Source organism: Oncorhynchus tshawytscha, linkage group LG28 (assembly GCF_018296145.1).
Source record: "Oncorhynchus tshawytscha isolate Ot180627B linkage group LG28, Otsh_v2.0, whole genome shotgun sequence".
Lineage (NCBI taxonomy): Eukaryota > Metazoa > Chordata > Actinopteri > Salmoniformes > Salmonidae > Oncorhynchus > Oncorhynchus tshawytscha.
In genome coordinates, this window is record NC_056456.1 from 33465391 (window position 1) to 33484060 (window position 18670).

At 42.5% G+C, this 18670-nt stretch overlaps 2 protein-coding genes across 3 annotated transcripts; one reads left to right on the top strand and one right to left on the bottom strand.

Moving 5' to 3' along the window:
* Window positions 1–105: 105 nt before the first annotated feature.
* On the top strand, window positions 106–11317 carry LOC112227133 (uncharacterized protein C1orf21 homolog). 2 transcript variants are annotated; one of them, XM_024391984.2, is made up of 6 exons: window positions 106–335; window positions 2140–2259; window positions 4950–5032; window positions 9780–9847; window positions 9963–10023; window positions 10292–11317. In XM_024391984.2, exons 2-6 carry the CDS (start codon window positions 2151–2153, stop codon window positions 10328–10330), a joined length of 360 nt encoding a protein of 119 aa, XP_024247752.1. In that variant the 5' UTR covers window positions 106–335; window positions 2140–2150; the 3' UTR covers window positions 10331–11317. The 2 variants fall into 2 exon arrangements, with proteins under 2 accessions (XP_024247752.1, XP_024247751.1); XM_024391983.2 differs by having other exon boundaries at window positions 138–335; window positions 9777–9847.
* A 1109-nt stretch (window positions 11318–12426) lies between these two features.
* On the bottom strand, window positions 12427–17230 carry tsen15 (TSEN15 tRNA splicing endonuclease subunit). The gene is made up of 4 exons (XM_024390854.2): window positions 17045–17230; window positions 16834–16915; window positions 14108–14243; window positions 12427–13693 (listed from the first exon to the last, which is right to left on the bottom strand). Exons 1-4 carry the CDS (start codon window positions 17123–17125, stop codon window positions 13525–13527), a joined length of 468 nt encoding a protein of 155 aa, XP_024246622.1. The 5' UTR covers window positions 17126–17230; the 3' UTR covers window positions 12427–13524.
* Window positions 17231–18670: the final 1440 nt, after the last annotated feature.

The window sequence follows — 18670 nt, forward strand, 5'->3', positions numbered from 1 at the left end:
TCCGACTGCAAATCCGTTATTTTGCAACTTTCTTACAAATAGCCATAACTGTATCGTTTGTCAGTTATACAAAAACAAACGCAACGGAATTTGTTGCAAAAAAAAAAAACCGATAATATTTTGTAATGTAATTTTGTTTATATTTTTTGTCTCATAAAGTTCGATTATCCAGACCGGACCAGACAGTGAGCCAGACGGATAGCACCTCGATTGCTTATGTCTGATGGTGTATTGAGAGATGCAGATGTCCCTGATGCCGGCGCCTGTCCTTTGAAGCTGGTCGAACGCCTAAGAACCAATACAGGCAGAACCATGAACAGATCCTGTAAAAAATGGTAAATTTTGTAATGTTTGTCCTTGCGATAACATTGGATATTTGTATTTTGTCTTGTCCAGTCGTTTTGTTTGTGTTAAGGTTTGCTGGCTCTTTGTATAGGGAATCGTTGTGCAATGGAACCGTGTTCTTATTGGATTTTCTTTTGTTATTATACTCAAAAGCTGATATTCAGTTTTTAATTTAAATTCAATTCAATTCAATTTTGGTCCCGTTTTTCCAGCTCTTGCTTACGAAATAAATAATAATAGTTGCTATATCCTGCCTGTAATAAAGCTCAATTGATAGCATCCTCGATGCATTGAAATAGCCTGATGATGGCATACATGACCATATAGCTTTCCTAATATAGCCTATTGCATGTTTGCACTACAAACAATACGTCTCCATTTGAGGGCTCATGTTATAATTTTTTTTATCCGTGCTCTTGACCATCAACAAACATGCCTCAATAGCACACACAACCAGCCATTATGTATATACTCTCGTCTACCATTCGTACAAGACATCGCTGGTAACTTGATTGGGTCACGAACGCATATTCCTAATTGTCACGTCCCTCCATTTGCTGGTGGCCCAATCCGTCTCGCAGGAGATTACCCCGCGCATTGGCACCATTGGCATCGCGAACGCCTTTGAATGGCCCATGGTGTGAGGTGCAGCTGGCACACCATGTGTTGTGATTGGAGCTCACGACTGCGCATCGCTAAACCGTGTGTTGTGATTGGACAATTAAAAATCAAGGTCTCTTCATAAAACAAGGCCTCTTCATATATTCATGTAGACTTAGTGAAGGCCTTGGCCAGTGGGATATTATTGGATATTTCTGATTACTTAATCATGGTGAAATGTTCATTTGGGTGGCCTCCTAATTGGCAAGTTAATTGACTAGTCACTGACACAAGGTCAGATATTTCCCATCCTCCTGATGGTTAAGTTCAGATCTGTGGTTATGGGCCACTTCTATCTGGAATGTATATCCTTCACCCCCACTCCTCCTCTTCCAGCAGCATACCACCCTGGTCTGCATCCCACTTCTGGCTTGCCTCTGTCCTACACACTGAAGAAGACATTTGTTTTAGTGCGAACCCATTACACCTCATTGTTTGCCTCTGAAGCTAAGCAGGGTCGGTCCTGGTCAGTCCCTGGATGGGAGACCAGATGTTGCTGAAGTGGTGTTAGAGGGCCAGTAGGGGGAAAGTCTTCCCTCTGGTCTTAAGATCAAATCCCAATGCCCCAGGGCAGTGATGGGGACATAGCCCTGCATAGGGTGCTGTCAAAGATGGTGGATAAATTAAGATTGATAAACACCTGAGTTGAACTTAGATTTTTTATTAAGTTCCTGTCTACTTAAGGGGGTGGCTCTCCCATAGACACCAATGCGATAGCAGCTGGGTCTGGTCAACTTAGTTCATTGACTTCCATTTCGGATGAGACGTTAAACAGGTGTCCTGTCTCTCTGTGGTCACAAAGAATCCTATGGTACTTATTGTAAGAGTAGGGATGTTAAACCCGGTGTCCTGGCTAAATTCGCAACCTGTCCATATTTCGATCATGGCCACATAATCATCCACCTCGTTTCTAAAGGGCATATATCACTCCTCACCTCTCCAACTGATAGCTGATGTTTGATGAGCGTCCTGGCGCAAGTTGGTGCTATACATTAGTGGTGGATGAGGTGAGCTTCCTCCTTGCTACAGTAGGTAAAGCACTTTGGGTGTCTAGAAAAGCACTATGTAAGTCCAATAAATTATTTATGAATTATTCATATCTTTGTCTCCTTTTACCTCCCTCCCTTCCTCTAGGTCAGCCTGTGATGTGTGTGGGTGAGGAGATGGGCTGCACCTCGGCCAAGCAGGTGTTGGCCGTGCCCAGTGGTGAGGAGGGCCGCAGTAAAGCCTACAGCAATGGGGATGTTCTTTCTGGTCAGTGCTGGAAACACATTCACCTGGGTTGTGTTTAGGAGACTCAGACCATCCATTCATATCGGAACATGCTGTAAAATAAAAATGTGTGTCTCAGTAGAATATGGAATTGTATGTTAGTTTCATATGTTACAATTCTCTCTGCAATGTTAGGAACATTTCACCTCACTGAATACAACCCTGATTTACAGACAGCACACTGTGCCATCGTGCTTTACCACTCCGAGGTGGTTTCCCCTTGGTACAGATCTAGGATCAGATTCCTCTCCCCCAATCATAACCTAACCTAACCATTAGTGGGTCAAATGAAAAAACGCCATCCACACAGTGCCAATAGGGTTAACTTGGGTCGTTACAATGAAACAGCAGTTTCAGTAAATTATTCAAACCAGGAGTTCCTTACAGGGGTTGGAACCGGTTCTGGGAACAGAACAGAAACCCGCAAAATAAGTAACATTTTCAAGGAACGGAACCGGGAACGAACGTGATCCTTACTGTTCTGGTTATTTTAAAAGCATGGGAACCGGTTACAAAGCCCTTACTCTGTCACTTGGAAACGTATTCCAGTGCCTGCGTCCCTGCCTGCCAGAGGCAAATCTTTGCCAGTGTGTGTGCATGTTTAGTTACCATAGGCTACTGTACTGACGTTACCATACTGATGTTACCATAGGCTACTGTACTGACGTTACCATAGGCTACTGTACTGACGTTACCATACTGACGTTACCATAGGCTACTGTACTGATGTTACCATAGGCTACTGTACTGATGTTACCATAGGCTACTGCACTGACGTTACCATACTGGCGTTACCATACTGACGTTACCATAGGCTACTGTACTGACGTTACCATACTGGCGTTACCATACTGACGTTACCATACTGGCGTTACCGTACTGATGTTACCATAGGCTACTGTACTGACGTTACCATACTGACGTTACCATAGGCTACTGTACTGACGTTACCATAGGCTACTGTACTGATGTTACCATAGGCTACTGTACTGACGTTACCATACTGATGTTACCATAGGCTACTGTACTGACGTTACCATAGGCTACTGTACTGACGTTACCATACTGACGTTACCATAGGCTACTGTACTGATGTTACCATAGGCTACTGCACTGACGTTACCATACTGATGTTACCATAGGCTACTGTACTGATGTTACCATAGGCTACTGCACTGACGTTACAAACGTGATTCAGAAGACCGGTAAAGAGATTATTTATTAGTTGGAGAAGAATGGATTAATCTTTTCAATGCTATTTAAGGATACTATAGGCCTCGTTATCACGTTTCACGCTGGATTTATTAACTACAAAAAGGTAAAACGTGTTTAGCTAGCGAGCTCAAAAGGACATTCAAAGTTCCTCCATATAAGCCGGTCCTCCTAGGTATAATTCTACGAACCTAATTCAGATAATGCATGCCATAACAAGATGCTCAACCCTCTCTCGCTCTCTCCTCACCCGCAAAATTTCAGTCGCATCTTGCGCCATAAGGCTACACTGTCCATCACGCATGTAAACAACTAGCTTGCCTGCTCAATTCGCACTGATTAGTGAAGTAATTTAGTTAAAAGTTGTAATGTCACATTCACAAGTACAGTGAAATGCCTTTATTTCAAACTCAAAACCCAACACTGCAATAATCAATAAGAATGTAATGCTAGGGGGGCGAAAAATAAGAAGAAATATGAAGAACACAATAAGTAAATAAGCATATTATATACAGGGTCGGTTCCAATAGCACATATAGAATGTGCAGGGATACTGGAGAGGTAGATATGTATAGGGGTAAGGTGACTAGGCTTCAGGATATAAGATAAACTGAGTAGCAGCAGTTTAATGAGCTAAATGTTTTTTTTAAACTTGATTTCACAGGTTAAAAAAGGAACAGAAAGGAACCATATAAACCTGCACTTTTTGGGGGTTCGAACCGGTTCAGAACTTTATTTTGCAGTTTGGAACAGTGGAAAGGCCCACATTTGTTTGTGGTTCTGTTCAGAAAAATAATTTTGGTTCCAATCCTTGGTTCCTAATATGGGTCCCATATTTTCCATTAATACCAATCATTTTATCTTGTTCCTATTGACCTGTAAAATGAGGAACAAGAAGACCTTGTACTACTGTTATGACATTATGTTCTGATGAGGCTTGTTTATGGCTGCATGTCTGTTGTCAGGTCATTCTCTCTTTATTAGGTCATTGGCTGTGCATCATGCATCTGTTTCCCTTTCCTCTAATCTCTATGCTTAGTGTGTGTGTGTGTGTGTGTGTGTGTGTGTGAAGAGAGGGGGGGGGGGGCAGGAGCTGTCCTGCCTTCCAACCATTGTGAAAAGAGGACCTTCTTTGAACAGTTACTTTGAGCATGTCATTATTTTTGTCAAGTATTGACCTGGATGCCACTGATTGTTCTGCTGATTACCGCAGCTCCTCCTCCTCTCCTCTTATCAGGATGAACATTCGATTCCTGATCAATATAATTGATGGGGACTGTCATGGATATATGCTCTAATCAGTCATCCTCTAATCTGAAGCATGCAGATATCAAATAAAAATGTATTGTCACAAGCAAAAATAAGTTGATGTTGCTGGTAGTGTTAATGGCAAAAAATATAAATGCACTCTTGCATGTTTTTTTAACCCAAACCCCTCATACGCCCGCTCTTTCTTACAGATGAGTACAAGAAAGGTGTGGCAAGTGTGAAGTCTATAAATAGAGAAGAGGACAGACTAAACAACTGCGACCAGGACAGCACGGTGAGAAAGACTGATGTTTAGTTACTCATTCATCATACAGTTTGACACACACTTTTTCAAATCGTTTAACAAAGAATATCCTATTTTATATTTATTTAACCAGGTAGGCCAGTTGAGAACAAGTTCTGGCCAAGATAAAGCAAAGCACTGCGACACAAACAACAGAGTTACACATGGGATAAACAAACGTACAGTCAATAACACAATAGAAAAATATATATTCAGTGTGTTCAAATGTAGTAAGATTAGGGCGTTAAGGCAATAAATAGGCCATAGTGGTGAAATAACTACAATTTAGCATTAACACTGGAGTGATAGATCTGCAGAAGATGATGTGCCAGTAGAGATACTGGGGTGCAAAGGAGCAAAAAAAAAAAAAAAACAATATGGGGACGAGGTAGTTGGGTGGGCTATTTACAGATGGGCTGTGTACAGGTGCAATGATCAGTAAGCTGCTCTGACAACTTATGCTTAAAGTTAGTGAGGGAAATAAGTCTCCAGCTTCAGGGATTTTTTTGTAAGTCATTTCAGTCATTGGCAGCAAAGAACTGGAAGGAAAGGCAGCCAAAGGAGGAGTTTGATTTGTGGATGACCAGTGAAATATACAGTTGGAGTCAGAAGATTACATACATCTTAGCCAAATACATTTAACCTCAGTTTTTCACAATTCCTGACATTTAATCAAAGTAAAAATTCCCTGTCTTAGGTCAGTTAGGATCACCACTTTATTTTAAGAATGTGAATTGTCAGAATAATAGTAGAGTGATTTATTTCATCACATTCCCAGTGGGTCAGAATTGTTAAACTTGGGTCAAACATTTTGGGTAGCCTTCCACAAGCTTCCCACAATAAGTTTGGTAAATTGTGTCCCATTCCTCCTGACAGAGCTGGTGTAACTGAGTCAGGTTTGTAGGCCTCCTTGCTCACACGCACTTTTTCAGTTCTGCCCACAAATTTTCTATAGGATTGAGGTCAGGGCTTTGTGATGGCCACTACAACACTTAGACTTTGTCCTTAAGCCATTTTGCCACAACTTTGGAAGTATGCTTGGGCTCAATGTCCATTTGGAAGACCCATTTGCGACCAAGCTTTAACTTCCTGACTGATGTCTTGAAATGTTGCTTCAATATATCCACAGAATTTCCCTTCCTCATGAAGCTATCTATTTTGTGAGGTGCACCAGTCCCTCCTGCAGCAAAGCACCCCCACAACATGATGCTGCCACCCCGTGATATTTTTGATACCAGTTTCCTCCAGCATCTTCACAAGGTTCTTTGCTGTTGTTCTGGGATTGATTTGCACTTTTCGCAGCAAAGTACGTTCATTTCTAGGAGACAGAACGCGTCTCCTTCCTGAGCAGTATGACAGCTGCGTGGTCCCATGGTGTTTATACTTGTGTACTATTGTTTGTACAGATGAACGTGGTACCTTCAGGCATTTGGATATTCCTCCCAAGGATGAACCAGACTTGTGGAGGTCTACAATTTTTTTCTGATGTCTTGGCTGATTTCTTTTGATTTTCCAAAGATATCAAGCAGAGGCATTGAGTTTGAAGGTAGGCCTTGAAATACATCCACAGGTACACCTCCAATTGACTCAATGTCAATTAGCCTATCAGAAGCTTCTAAAGCCATGACATAATTTTCTGGAATTTTCCAAGTAGCTCAAAGGCACAGGCAACTTAGTGTATTTTTTTTCACCTTTATTTAAACAGGTAGGCTAGTTGAGAACAAGTTCTCATTTACACCTGCGACCTGGCCAAGATTAAGCAAAGCAGTGCGACACAAACAACACGGAGTTACTCGGAATAAACAAACAGTCAATAATATAATAGAAAAAGTCTATATACAGTGTGTGCACATGAGGTAGGACAAGGGAGGAAAGGCAATAAATAGGCCACGGTGGCGAAATAATTACAATATTGCAATTAAACACTGGAGTGATAGATGTGCAGAAGATGAGTGTGCAAGTAGAAATACTGGGGTGCAAAATAAATAAAATAACAGTATGGGGATGAGCTAGTTGGATGAGCTACTTACAGATGGGCTGTGTACAGGTGCAGTTATCTGTGAGCTGCTCTGACAGCTCATGCTTAAAGTTAGAGAGGGAGATATAAGACTCCAGCTTCAGTGATTTTTGCAGTTCGTTCCAGTCATTGGCAGCAGAGAACTGTAAGGAAAGGCGGCCGAAAGGAGGAATTGGCTTTGGGGGTGACCAGTGAAATATACCTGCTGGAGCGCGTGCTAAGGGTGGGTGCTGCTGCTTTACCTAGCAAAGACTTATAGATGACCTGGAGCCAGTGGGTTTGGCGACAAATATGAAGCGAGGGCCAGCCAACGAGAGCATACATGTCACAGTGTTGGGTAGTATATGGGGCTTTGGTGACAAAATGGATGGCACTGTGATAGACTACATCCAATTTGCTGACTAGAGTGTTGGAGGCTATTTTGTAAATGACATTGCCGAAGTCGAGGATCGGTAGGATAGTCAGTTTTACGAGGGTATGTTTGGCAGCATAAGTGAAGGATGCTTTGTTGCGAAATAGGAAGCTGACTCTAGATTTAACTTTGGATTGGAGATGTTTGATGTGAGTCTGGAAGGAGAGTTTACAGTCTAACCAGACACCTAGGTATTTGTAGTTGTCCACATATTCTAAGTCAGAACCGTCCAGAGTAGTGATGCTGGATGGGCGGGCAGGTGCGGGCAGCGATAGGTTGAAGAGCATGCATTTAGTTTCTTGCATTTAAGAGCAGTTGGAGGCCACGGAAGGAGAGTTGTATGGCATTAAAGCTCATCTGGAGGGTTGTTAACACAGTGTCCAAAGAAGGGCCAGAAGTATACAGAATGGTGTCGTCTACGTAGAGGTGGATCAGAAAATCACCAGCAGCAAGAGCGACATCATTGATATATATATACAAAAGAAAAGAGTCGGCCCGAGAATTTAACGCTGTGGCACCCCCATAGAGACTGCCAGAGATCCGGACAACAGGCCCTCCGATTTGACACACTGAACTCTATCTGAGAAGTAGTTGGTGAACCAGGTGAGGCAGTCTTTTGAGAAACCAAGGCTGTTGAGTCTGCGGATAAGAATGTGGTGATTGACAGAGTCGAAAAGACTTCTCCAGGTCAATGAAGACGGCTGCACAGTACTGTCTTTTATCGATGGCGGTTATATTGTTTAGGACGTGGCTGAGGTGCACCCATGACCAGCTCGGAAACCAGATTGCATAGCAGAGAAGGTACGATGGGATTCGAAATGGTCGGTAATCTGTTTGTTAACTTGGCTTTCGAAGACTTTATAAAAAGGCAATGTAGGATAGATATAGGTCTGTAACAGTTTAGGTCTAGAGTGTCTCCCCCTTTGAAGAGGGGGATGACCACGGCAGCTTTCCAATCTTTAGGGATCTCAGACGATACGAAAAAAGGTTTAACAGACTAGTAATAAGGGTTGCAACAATTGCGGTGGATCATTTTAGAAAGAAAGGGGGGGTCAAGATTGTCTAGCCCAGCTGATTTGTAGGGGTCCAGATTTTGCAGCTCTTTCAGAACATTAGCTATCTGGATTTGGGTGAAGGAGAAGTGGGGGTACAGAGCTGTTGGCCGGGGTAGGGATAGCCAAGTGGAAAGCATGGCCAGCTGTAGAAAAATGCTGGTCATCTTGCCGACCCCTATGAGGTCATTGATAAAATCCCAGATCTGTTTTGCCAACCCCTATGAGGTCATTGATAAAATTCCAGATCTGTTTTGCCGACCCCTATGAGGTCATTGATAAAATCCCAGATCTGTTTTGCCAACCCCTATGAGGTCATTGATAAAATCCCAGATCTGTTTTGCCAACCCCTATGAGGTCATTGATAAAATCCCAGATCTGTTTTGCCAACCCCTGAGGTCATTGATAAAATCCCAGATCTGTTTTGCCAACCCCTATGAGGTCATTGATAAAATCCCAGATCTGTTTTGCCAACCCCTATGAGGTCATTGATAAAATCCCAGATCTGTTTTGCCGACCCCTATGAGGTCATTGATAAAATCCCAGATCTGTTTTGCCAACCCCTATGAGGTCATTGATAAAATCCCAGATCTGTTTTGCCAACCCCTATGAGGTCATTGATAAAATCCCAGATCTGTTTTGCCAACCCCTATGAGGTCATTGATAAAATCCCAGATCTGTTTTGCCAACCCCTGAGGTCATTGATAAAATCCCAGATCTGTTTTGCCAACCCCTATGAGGTCATTGATAAAATCCCAGATCTGTTTTGCCAACCCCTATGAGGTCATTGATAAAATCCCAGATCTGTTTTGCCGACCCCTATGAGGTCATTGATAAAATCCCAGATCTGTTTTGCCAACCCCTATGAGGTCATTGATAAAATCCCAGATCTGTTTTGCCGACCCCTATGAGGTCATTGATAAAATCCCAGATCTGTTTTGCCGACCCCTATGAGGTCATTGATAAAATCCCAGATCTGTTTTGCCGACCCCTATGAGGTCATTGATAAAAATATAAAGTTCTAAGGAGATGTGTTCCATTACAAAATGTGGATACTTAATATATTGGCCAGAACATCTATTAAAATCACATTTGTATTTTTCACATGGTCCGAATACAACAGGTATTTGACCTTACAGTCAAGTCCTTACTTACAAGCTCTAAACCAAATAATGCAGTTAAAGAAAAAATGAATAAATAAAAGTAACAAATATTTGAGCAGCAGTATCAGTGATAGCCCTGTGTGTGTTTCAGGAGAATACTGCCCTGCTCACCACGGTCCAACAAACAGACGACACAGGATCAAATGGCAATGGGAAAACACAGTAAGCTCAACCAACTATTTTTGTTGTCATTCGGTCACTCACAATGCAGGGTTTTCCCTCTCCATCCCTGAACTAACAGTGTTGAATTGGAACTGTCTTGTTCCTTTCTCCACAGGATTCATTCTTCAGAGAGCCAGCAGGAGTTCTTCAGGATGCTGGATGAGAAGATAGAAAAGGTGAGAGTTCAATGACCTCATAGGGGTCGGCAAGACGACCAAATTGATTTTTACCAATGACCTCATAGGGGTCGGCAAGACGGCCAAACAGATCTGGGATTTTAGCAGTGACCTCATAGTGGTCGGCAAGACGACCAAACAGATCTGGGATTTTAGCAGTGACCTCATAGGGGTCGGCAAGACGACCAAACAGTGTCTGTGTGGGGGTGGTTAGATCAGTGTCTGGGGAGGACTTCATTCTATTCTATCTTCTGCTTTGCTTTTTCAGGGGCAGGACTACTGCTCAGAGGAAGAGGATATGACATAGCACTGAGGTCCACCATCTGCTCCCCTGAGAGGAAGGATTTGTCCAATGGCACGGACAGGCCTGTACCACATAACCCTTACCCAACAGCCCTCTTCCTTTTAGACCATTTTGAGGATGGAGGGGGAGACACATTGACCCAAACCAAGCACCTTTGCCCGGCCCTGTGTCTATACCTACAACCCTGGCTCCCCGTAACAGATCTACAGAGTCCAATGCGACAATGTTTTACCCCCAAAGGAGCAATGTTACAAGACATGGCCAGGACTACTTTCAGCACCAGTCCTATTATACTGAGCGGCTCTCAAAGTCTGTCGCCATGGTAACCATGGACAATAAGTACAGCAGCCGCTCGGCTCTGTGACTGTGGTCCATTAAAAGACAACGGAGGTCCAGTCATTTTGAACCCATGGATTGACTGAGACCAGTCCATCATGGTTATTTGTAATGGCTTAAAGGAACATTTGTCATTCCTCATCTGATTGGATGATGAACAATGGAGGTAATTGGGAGGGCAGAGGAAAATGAATCTGGGAATTATTCCTGGGTCGTATTCATTAGGCACTAAATGGAAGAAAACAGACTGAAACAGGGAAGAACTACTAATAAGAAACACTAGTTGACATTTTCTGTTGCAAAACATTTGGCTACGGTGTGCCTTAATGAATGCAATCCAGGTGGCTGAAACCTTCACTGCATTGCAGATAGAAACTTAAAGTAATAGAGCTGGGGATTCTCCCATCATCGTATTGTATCATTGATTCTCTTATCAGTGTCTCTCTATGTAGCGTATTTCTATCCGCAATGTTCTGAGCGTGTCACCCCAATGAACACACACCTTGAGGGGAAACCGGGGTTACTTACTTCCTGCATTCCAGGATACTTTTTGAATTTTCTTTTCTACAGTATGCTCAAAGTGCATTCGGAAAGTATTCTGACCCCTTCACTTTGTCCACATTTTATGACGTTAGTCTTATTCTAAAATTGATACATGTCAATTTTAGAATAAGACTAACGTCATAAAATGTGGACAAAGTGAAGGGGTCTGAATACTTTCCTCATCAATCTATACACAATACTCCATAATGACAAAGCGAAAAACTGATTTAGACATTTTTGCAAATGTATTCAAAATAAAATGCAGAAATACCTTATTTACATAAGTATTCAGACCCTTTGCTATGAGACTCGAAATTGAGCTCAGGTGCATTCTGTTTCCATTTATCATCCTTGAGATTTTTCTGCAACGTGATTGGAGTCCACCTGTGGTAAATTCCAAAACATTTCTGCAGCATTGAAGGTCCCCAAGAACACAGTGGCCTCCATTCTTAAATGGAAGAAGTTTAGAAACACTACTCTTCCTAGAGCTGGCCACCCGGCAAAACTGATCAATCGGGGGAGAAGGGCCTTGGTCAGGGAGGTGACCAATAACCTGATGGTCACTCTGACAGCCCCAGAGTTCCTCTGTGGAGATGGGAGAACCTTCCAGAAGGACAATCATCTCTGCAGCACTCCACCAATCAGGCTTTTATGGTAGCGTGGCCAGACAGAAGCTACTCCTTAGTAAAAGGCACATGACAGCCCGCTTGGAGTTTACCAAAAGGCCCCTAAAGGACTCCCAGACCATGAAACAAGATTCTCTCGTCTGATGAAACCAAGATTGAACTCTTTGGACTGAATGCCAAGTGTCATGCCTGGAGGAAACCAGGCACCGCTCATCACCTGGCCAATACCATCCCTATGGTGAAAGCATCATGCTGTGGGGAGGTTTTTCAGCCACAGGGACTAGCCTCCCAGGCAGGATTGAGGGAAGGATTAACAGAGCAAAGTACAGAGAGAGCCTTGATGAAAACCTGTTCCAGAGCGCACAAGACCTCAGAATGGGGAAAGGTTCACTTTCCAACAGGACAACAACCCATAGCACACAGTTTTTGCTTTGTCATTGTAGGGTATTGTGCGTAGATTGATAATGGGGGGGGATTTAATCCCTTTTAGAATAAGGCTGGAACATAACAAATTGTGGAAAAAGTGAAGGGGTCTGAATACTTTCCGAATGCACCGTGATTCATAGTCGGCCCATGTCTTCTTACTTTACTACGTAGGGTATTCTTGTTTAATGTCAATGCTCAGGGTTGAAGTGTTCTAGTCATTGTTGTTTTGTAGTCGAGCCTACCTCTTCATTAGGCTTTGTTGCACCAATTGTACACACACACACAGCACTCTGCTGTCAGTATCAGTTCTTACCTGTTAATAAGACCACATCAGTGTTCAGTCTAAAGACAGTATACTGTATAAGGAGCATAGTCAGATTATGTAGTGCTCTTTGCATTTGTTGTCATGCTCATTTTTCATGTTCAATTAATAGTTTTTCTAGTAAAATGTGTTTTCAGGTCACTGTAATATAATTTGTCAAACAAAATGGTTTCTCATTTGGTCCTTGTGGTGTTACTAATACCTCGTAATGCACAGGCACATCCATCATTGTGTTTACTGTTGTCTCTATCTGTCAATGTCAAATGACGGTCTAGCAATATCATTGAGGCATCCATGGTAGTTGTCATGCCCTCTACAGTTTAAAAATCACAACTGCACTTAAAGTAAATGGGTATGGAGTCAGCACAAAACAAAGCAGTGTTACAGTAACTATAACCAGCTGAACGAGTTCTAAGTGGTGTCTGTGGATACGGCAGTCTGCTACATAAGCATGTATTGCTTCATGGATGTACTGTATGGAGATTTCATTCAATACAACTTATGTATCCTCTGGCAATTTTATGTCCAACTGCAATCCAGTGTCTGATTGATTGTCTGTCAATTGTCCGAGAAGCTATAACACAAACCCTCTGGCCCACAGAGACTGTCCCACAGAGACTGTGGCACCTTGTAAAGGCAGTTATGGCCATGGCAATATTTGTCATATTTCTCTTGACGCAGTCTCTCAGGGTCTGTCATACTTTATGTAGGCTAGCTGTTGAGCCTTAAGAAAGTTGCTATGCCCAGCTTCCCAAAAACAGTTCAGAAACGGAGCAATGAAGCTAGGCACGCCCTGCCAAATTTAAGGAAACCACTTGCACTTTGGTTCATCATTACGAGACCACAACAGCCTGCCATTCAGTCTGTGGTTCTCTCCTGGTCACTGCAGAGTTCATTACCAGACCATAGCGGTCTACTAACGGTCACTGTGGTTCTGCTGCGGGTCAATGTTGCTGGCGTCTTTTGCGGTGTTGCCGGCGGCCCTGGTCCTGGATGCCCACGGGGGGGTCAGGGGTCAGCAGGCCATCACACATCCTCTGGTAGACAAGGCTGGAGTCAGATGCCACCACACACAGGAGCATGGGCGAGCCTCTGGCCAGCACTGACCGCACACTAGGAAAGGGAGAAGAGGTCAGAGATGGACCAAATCATAGATATGTATAAAGAAATAATCCTACATTGAAGAAAATACACAAATCACACTCCAGTTTCAGTTCGCCTACATTCTTTGGGGGCGGCTGCATTCTTTATCCGCTGGTGTTCCGCAAGTGTTGCAAAATGTTGATTCGTGGCGTAATCTAACATTGGGTCAATTCCATTTCAATGACAGTCAACAAATTCCTATTCCAAATGTTCCTCATTGAAAAGTTGGGTACTTCCTGAACTGACTAGAATTTAAATGGAATTGACTGCAACCCTGTAGCATAGCATCAGTCTTATTTCTGTACATTAACTCATTCCTTTATGTTCCCTGCATTTGGAGGTCTTATAGTGGGTATTCGATAAAGAGGCCCAGTCTTATCTCACCTTCTGTGGCTCAGGCCTCTGTGTACAGGTAGTGGGAGCACCGTCTGAGTGGGCTCTCCTTCCTTCTCCCTTCCCTCCAGCAACACCAGTCGCAGCTCAGAGCACCCCACTCCACTCACCTCCTTCCACTGACGCACTGTAATGGAAAGGACAGAGATGACTCGCTGGCTAGCTAGCTAATGTGGGCACAGTCAGGAGCATGAGAAGTAACTTGCTATACACTAGGTACACCTGGCTAATAATAGGTTTTCATTGCAAAGTACTTAGTTTACATTTTATGTAGGTTTATCCAACTGATATCATCTGTAGCACTAGCCCTTGCATGTCCCCTTTTGCCTTGTGGGAAATGCCCCGACGTTGCCCAAATGCTCTGTCAAAACGCAAATATACCTCACCCGCAATATGGTTTTGGAACTAAGATTTTTTTTTTTTAAATGCAAAATGTAAACATTTTTCAACTACTCCACAAATTTCTTTTTAAACTATAGTTTTGCCAAGTCGGTTAGGACATCTACTTTGTGCATGACACAAGTCATTTTTCCAACAATTGTTTACAGACAGATTATTTAACTTTTAACTCACTGTATCACAATTCCAGTGGGTCAGACATTTACATACACTAGGTTGACTGTGCCTTTACACAGCTTGGAAAATTCCAGAAAATGTCATGGAAGCTTCTGATAGGCTAATTGACATCATTTGAGACATCATTTGAGTCAACTGGAGGTGTACCTGTGGATGTATTTCAAGGCCTACCTTCAAACTCAGTGCCTCTGCTTGAAATGGAAAAATCAAAAGTAAAAATCAAGAGCAATTTCCAAATGCCTGAAGGTACCACGTTCATCTGTACAAACAATAGTACGCGAGTATAAACACCACGGGACCACACAGCCGTCATACCGCTCAGGAAGGAGACGCGTTCTGTCTCCTGGAGATGAACGTACTTTGGTGCAAAAATTGCAAATCAATCCCAGAAGAACAGCAAAGGATCTTGAAGATGCTGGAGGAAACAGGTACAAAAGTATCTACATCCACGAGTCTTATAACTGCATAACTTCAAAGGCCGCTCAGCAACTAAGAAGCCACTGCTCCAAAACTGCCATAAAAAAAAGACTACGGGTTGTAACTGCACATGGGGACACAGATCATACTTTTTGGAGAAATGTCCTCTAGTCTGAAGAAACAAACCTTTTGGCAATAATGACCATCGTTATGTTTGGAGGAAACGGGGAGGCTTGCAAGCTGAAGAACACCATCCCAACCGTGAAGCACAGGGGTGGCAGCATCATGTTGTGGGGAGCTTTGCTGCAGGAGGGACTGGTGCACTTCACAAAATAGACGGCACCATGAGGAAGGAAAATTATGTGGATATATTGAAGCAACATCTCAAGACTTCAGTCAGGAAGTTAAAGCTTGGTCACAAATGGGTCTTCCAATTGGACAATGACCCTGAGCTTACTTCCAAAGTTGTGGCAAAATGGCTTAAGGACAACAAAGTCAAGGTATTGGAGTGACCATCACATAGCCCTGACCTCAATTATATAGAACATTTGTGGGCAGAACTGAAAAAGCGTGTATGAGCAAGGAGGCCAACAAACCGGACTCAATTACACCAGCTCTGTCAGGAGGAACGGCCCATAATTCACCCAACTTATTGTGGGAAGCTTGTGGAAGGCTACCTGAAACATTTGACCCAAGTTAAACAATTTAAAGGCAATGCTACCAAATACTAATTGAGTGCATGTAAACTTCAGACCCACTGGGAATGTGATGAAAGAAATAAAAGCTGAAATAAATCAATCATTCTCTACTATTATTCTGACATTTCACATTCTTAAAATAAAGTGGTGATCCTAACTGACCTAAGACAGGGAATTTTTACTAGGATTAATGTCAGAAATTGTGAAAAACTGGGTTTAAATGTAATTGGCTAAAGCGTATGTAAACTTCCGACTTCAACTATAATATATACACACACACCTTTATTTATTTTTTATCCCATCCCCACAGGAGACCTTTTGTCTTTAGGTAGTCCGTCATTGTAAATAAGAATTTGTTCTTAACTGATTTGCCTTGTGAAATCAAATCGTACAAAATTGCATGGCAGTTGCAGGGCATTCTGTGTGGTGCATAGGTTGGATTTATCGAAGGTATGAGTCAAACATTCAGATGATACTGCATACTATTTTGCGCAATAACGCGGTCGATGTGATCGAGGCTTTAACACGTGCTGGAAATATGGAATGGTCCAATGGAAATGTGAGCGCAAGGAGAGAGGATGTGTCATACCTCGACTGGAGGTTGACTTTACAGCCGGCTGTAAAGTCAGCCTTTTTAGCAAAGTTACAGCCGGCTGTAAAGTCAGCCTCCAGTCGAGGTATGACACATCCTCTCTCCTTGCGCTCACATTTCCATTGGACCATTCCATATTTCCAGCACGTGAGTCTCCATACATTAAGTGGATCTTTTGTATTTGAAAGTGAATATCTTGGTAGTATGAAAGTTACAAATGTTTCCAAACCCGTATTGCATGCGTTTTGAAACGTTAAAACAGAGCGTCGGGATTGTAGTTCACATTGAGCTGTCCTCCATACCTTCAGCTGAAAACCCAAAAGTGGGCCGGATGTAAAGCCCCCTTGGGTAGCACTCGCCTGAAAGGTCAAGTAGCTAGCTTGTGATGATGCAAAAACAGAGTTGATTGTCGATCCAATTCATGGTTAACTCACCTTCAGATAGATCCAGGTACACCAAGAAAGCTGCATGGACTTGAGCACTGTCCCCAACATCTAGGTTCATCAGATGTTGGTACTATGAGCATGAGGGTAAAAGTTTAAAACGTTAGCTAGTACTGCATCAGTTGGTGCAACATTGGTGCATCGGTTATTGTTGTTGTTCATGACTAACGTCAGCTAGGACATGTTTGTTGATGACACTTACCGTTGGATGCTGTAAAATCCAGTTAGGGGGAAGTGGTTTCTCAATTACATCCTCGTCTGTTTTCTTCGTCAACTCCGACATATTTCCTCGTCTATATTTTGTAAATCACTTTAAATCCCACACATACCCTGTGACGCTGACAACGTGTGAAATTTCCTCACTCCCATTTAGAACGCTAAAGTACTGCAATGTAAACGGTCCGGGTGATTTTTTTTTGCCGGTATTATAAGTTCCGTGGCACTTCTAACTCCCTTTCTTTAGGTAGATATGGAGATGTGTTTTATTTATGATTTATTTATTTTTTAAATGAAAAAAAGTTAAACTAACAAAATCAAATATTTGATTAGGTGTAAAACTTCAGTAATAAGCGGTTAGTGTGGACAACCTAATCATGGACCTGGTCTACAGCACCAGACAGGCAGGTGCTTCTTCTCATAGATCTGAGTCTCTTTAGTTAAATGTATGCCTTGGGAGAGTAACTTCTTTCTGAAAAACTGCATTGCTATTCTACGTGCCAATTGTATTTATTGTAGTAAGTGAGCTTACACTTAATAGTTAGTCAGTACTTGTGGTTTCAGTGAAAAAGAGAACACATTTGCAAAGAAATTACACATTTAATGTAATTATACAACTACAAATACCTAGGTGTCTGGTTAGACTGTAAACACTCTTTACAGACTCACATTAAGCATCTCCAATCCAAATTTAAATAGAATTAAAATTAGCTTCCTATTTCACAACAATGCCTCCTTCACTCATGCTGCCAAACATACACTCATAAAATTGACTATCCTACCGATCCTTGACTTCTGTGATGTCATTTACAAAATAGCCTCCAACACTCTACTCAGCAAATTGGATGCAGTCTATCACAGTGCCATCAATTTTGTCACCAAAGTCCCATATACCACCCACCATTGCGATCTGTATGCTCTCGTTGGCTGGCCCTCGCTTCATATTTGTCGCCAAACCCACTGGCTCCAGGTAATTTGTAAGTCTTTGTTAGGTAAAGCCCCGCCTTATCTCAGCTCACTGGTCACCATAGCAGCACCCACCTGTAGCATGCGCTCCAGCAGGTATATTTCACTGGTCACCCCCAAAGCCAATTCCTCGTTTAGCCGCCTTTCCCAACAGTTCTCTGCTGCCAATGACTGGAATGAATTGCAAAAATTACTGAAACTGGAAACACTTATCTCCCTCACTAGCTTTAAGCACCAGCTGTCAGAGCAGCTCATAGATCACTGCACCTGTGCATAGCTCATCTGTAAATAGCCCATCCAACTACCTCATCCCCATACTGTTATCTATTTGATTTATTTTGCTCCTTTGCACCCCAGTATCTCTACTTGTACACTCATCTTCTGCACATCTATCACTCATGTTTAATTGCTATATTGTCATTATTTCGCCACTATGGCCTATTTATTGCCTCACCTCCGTTATCCTACCTCATTTGCACACACTGTATACAGACTTTTTCTATTGTATTATTGACTGTATGTTTGTTTATTCCATGTGTAACTCTGTGTTGTTGTTTGTGTTGCACTGCTTTGCTTTATCTTGGCCAGGTCGCAGTTGTGAATGAGAACTTGTTATCAACTAGCCTACCTGGTTAAATAAAGGTGA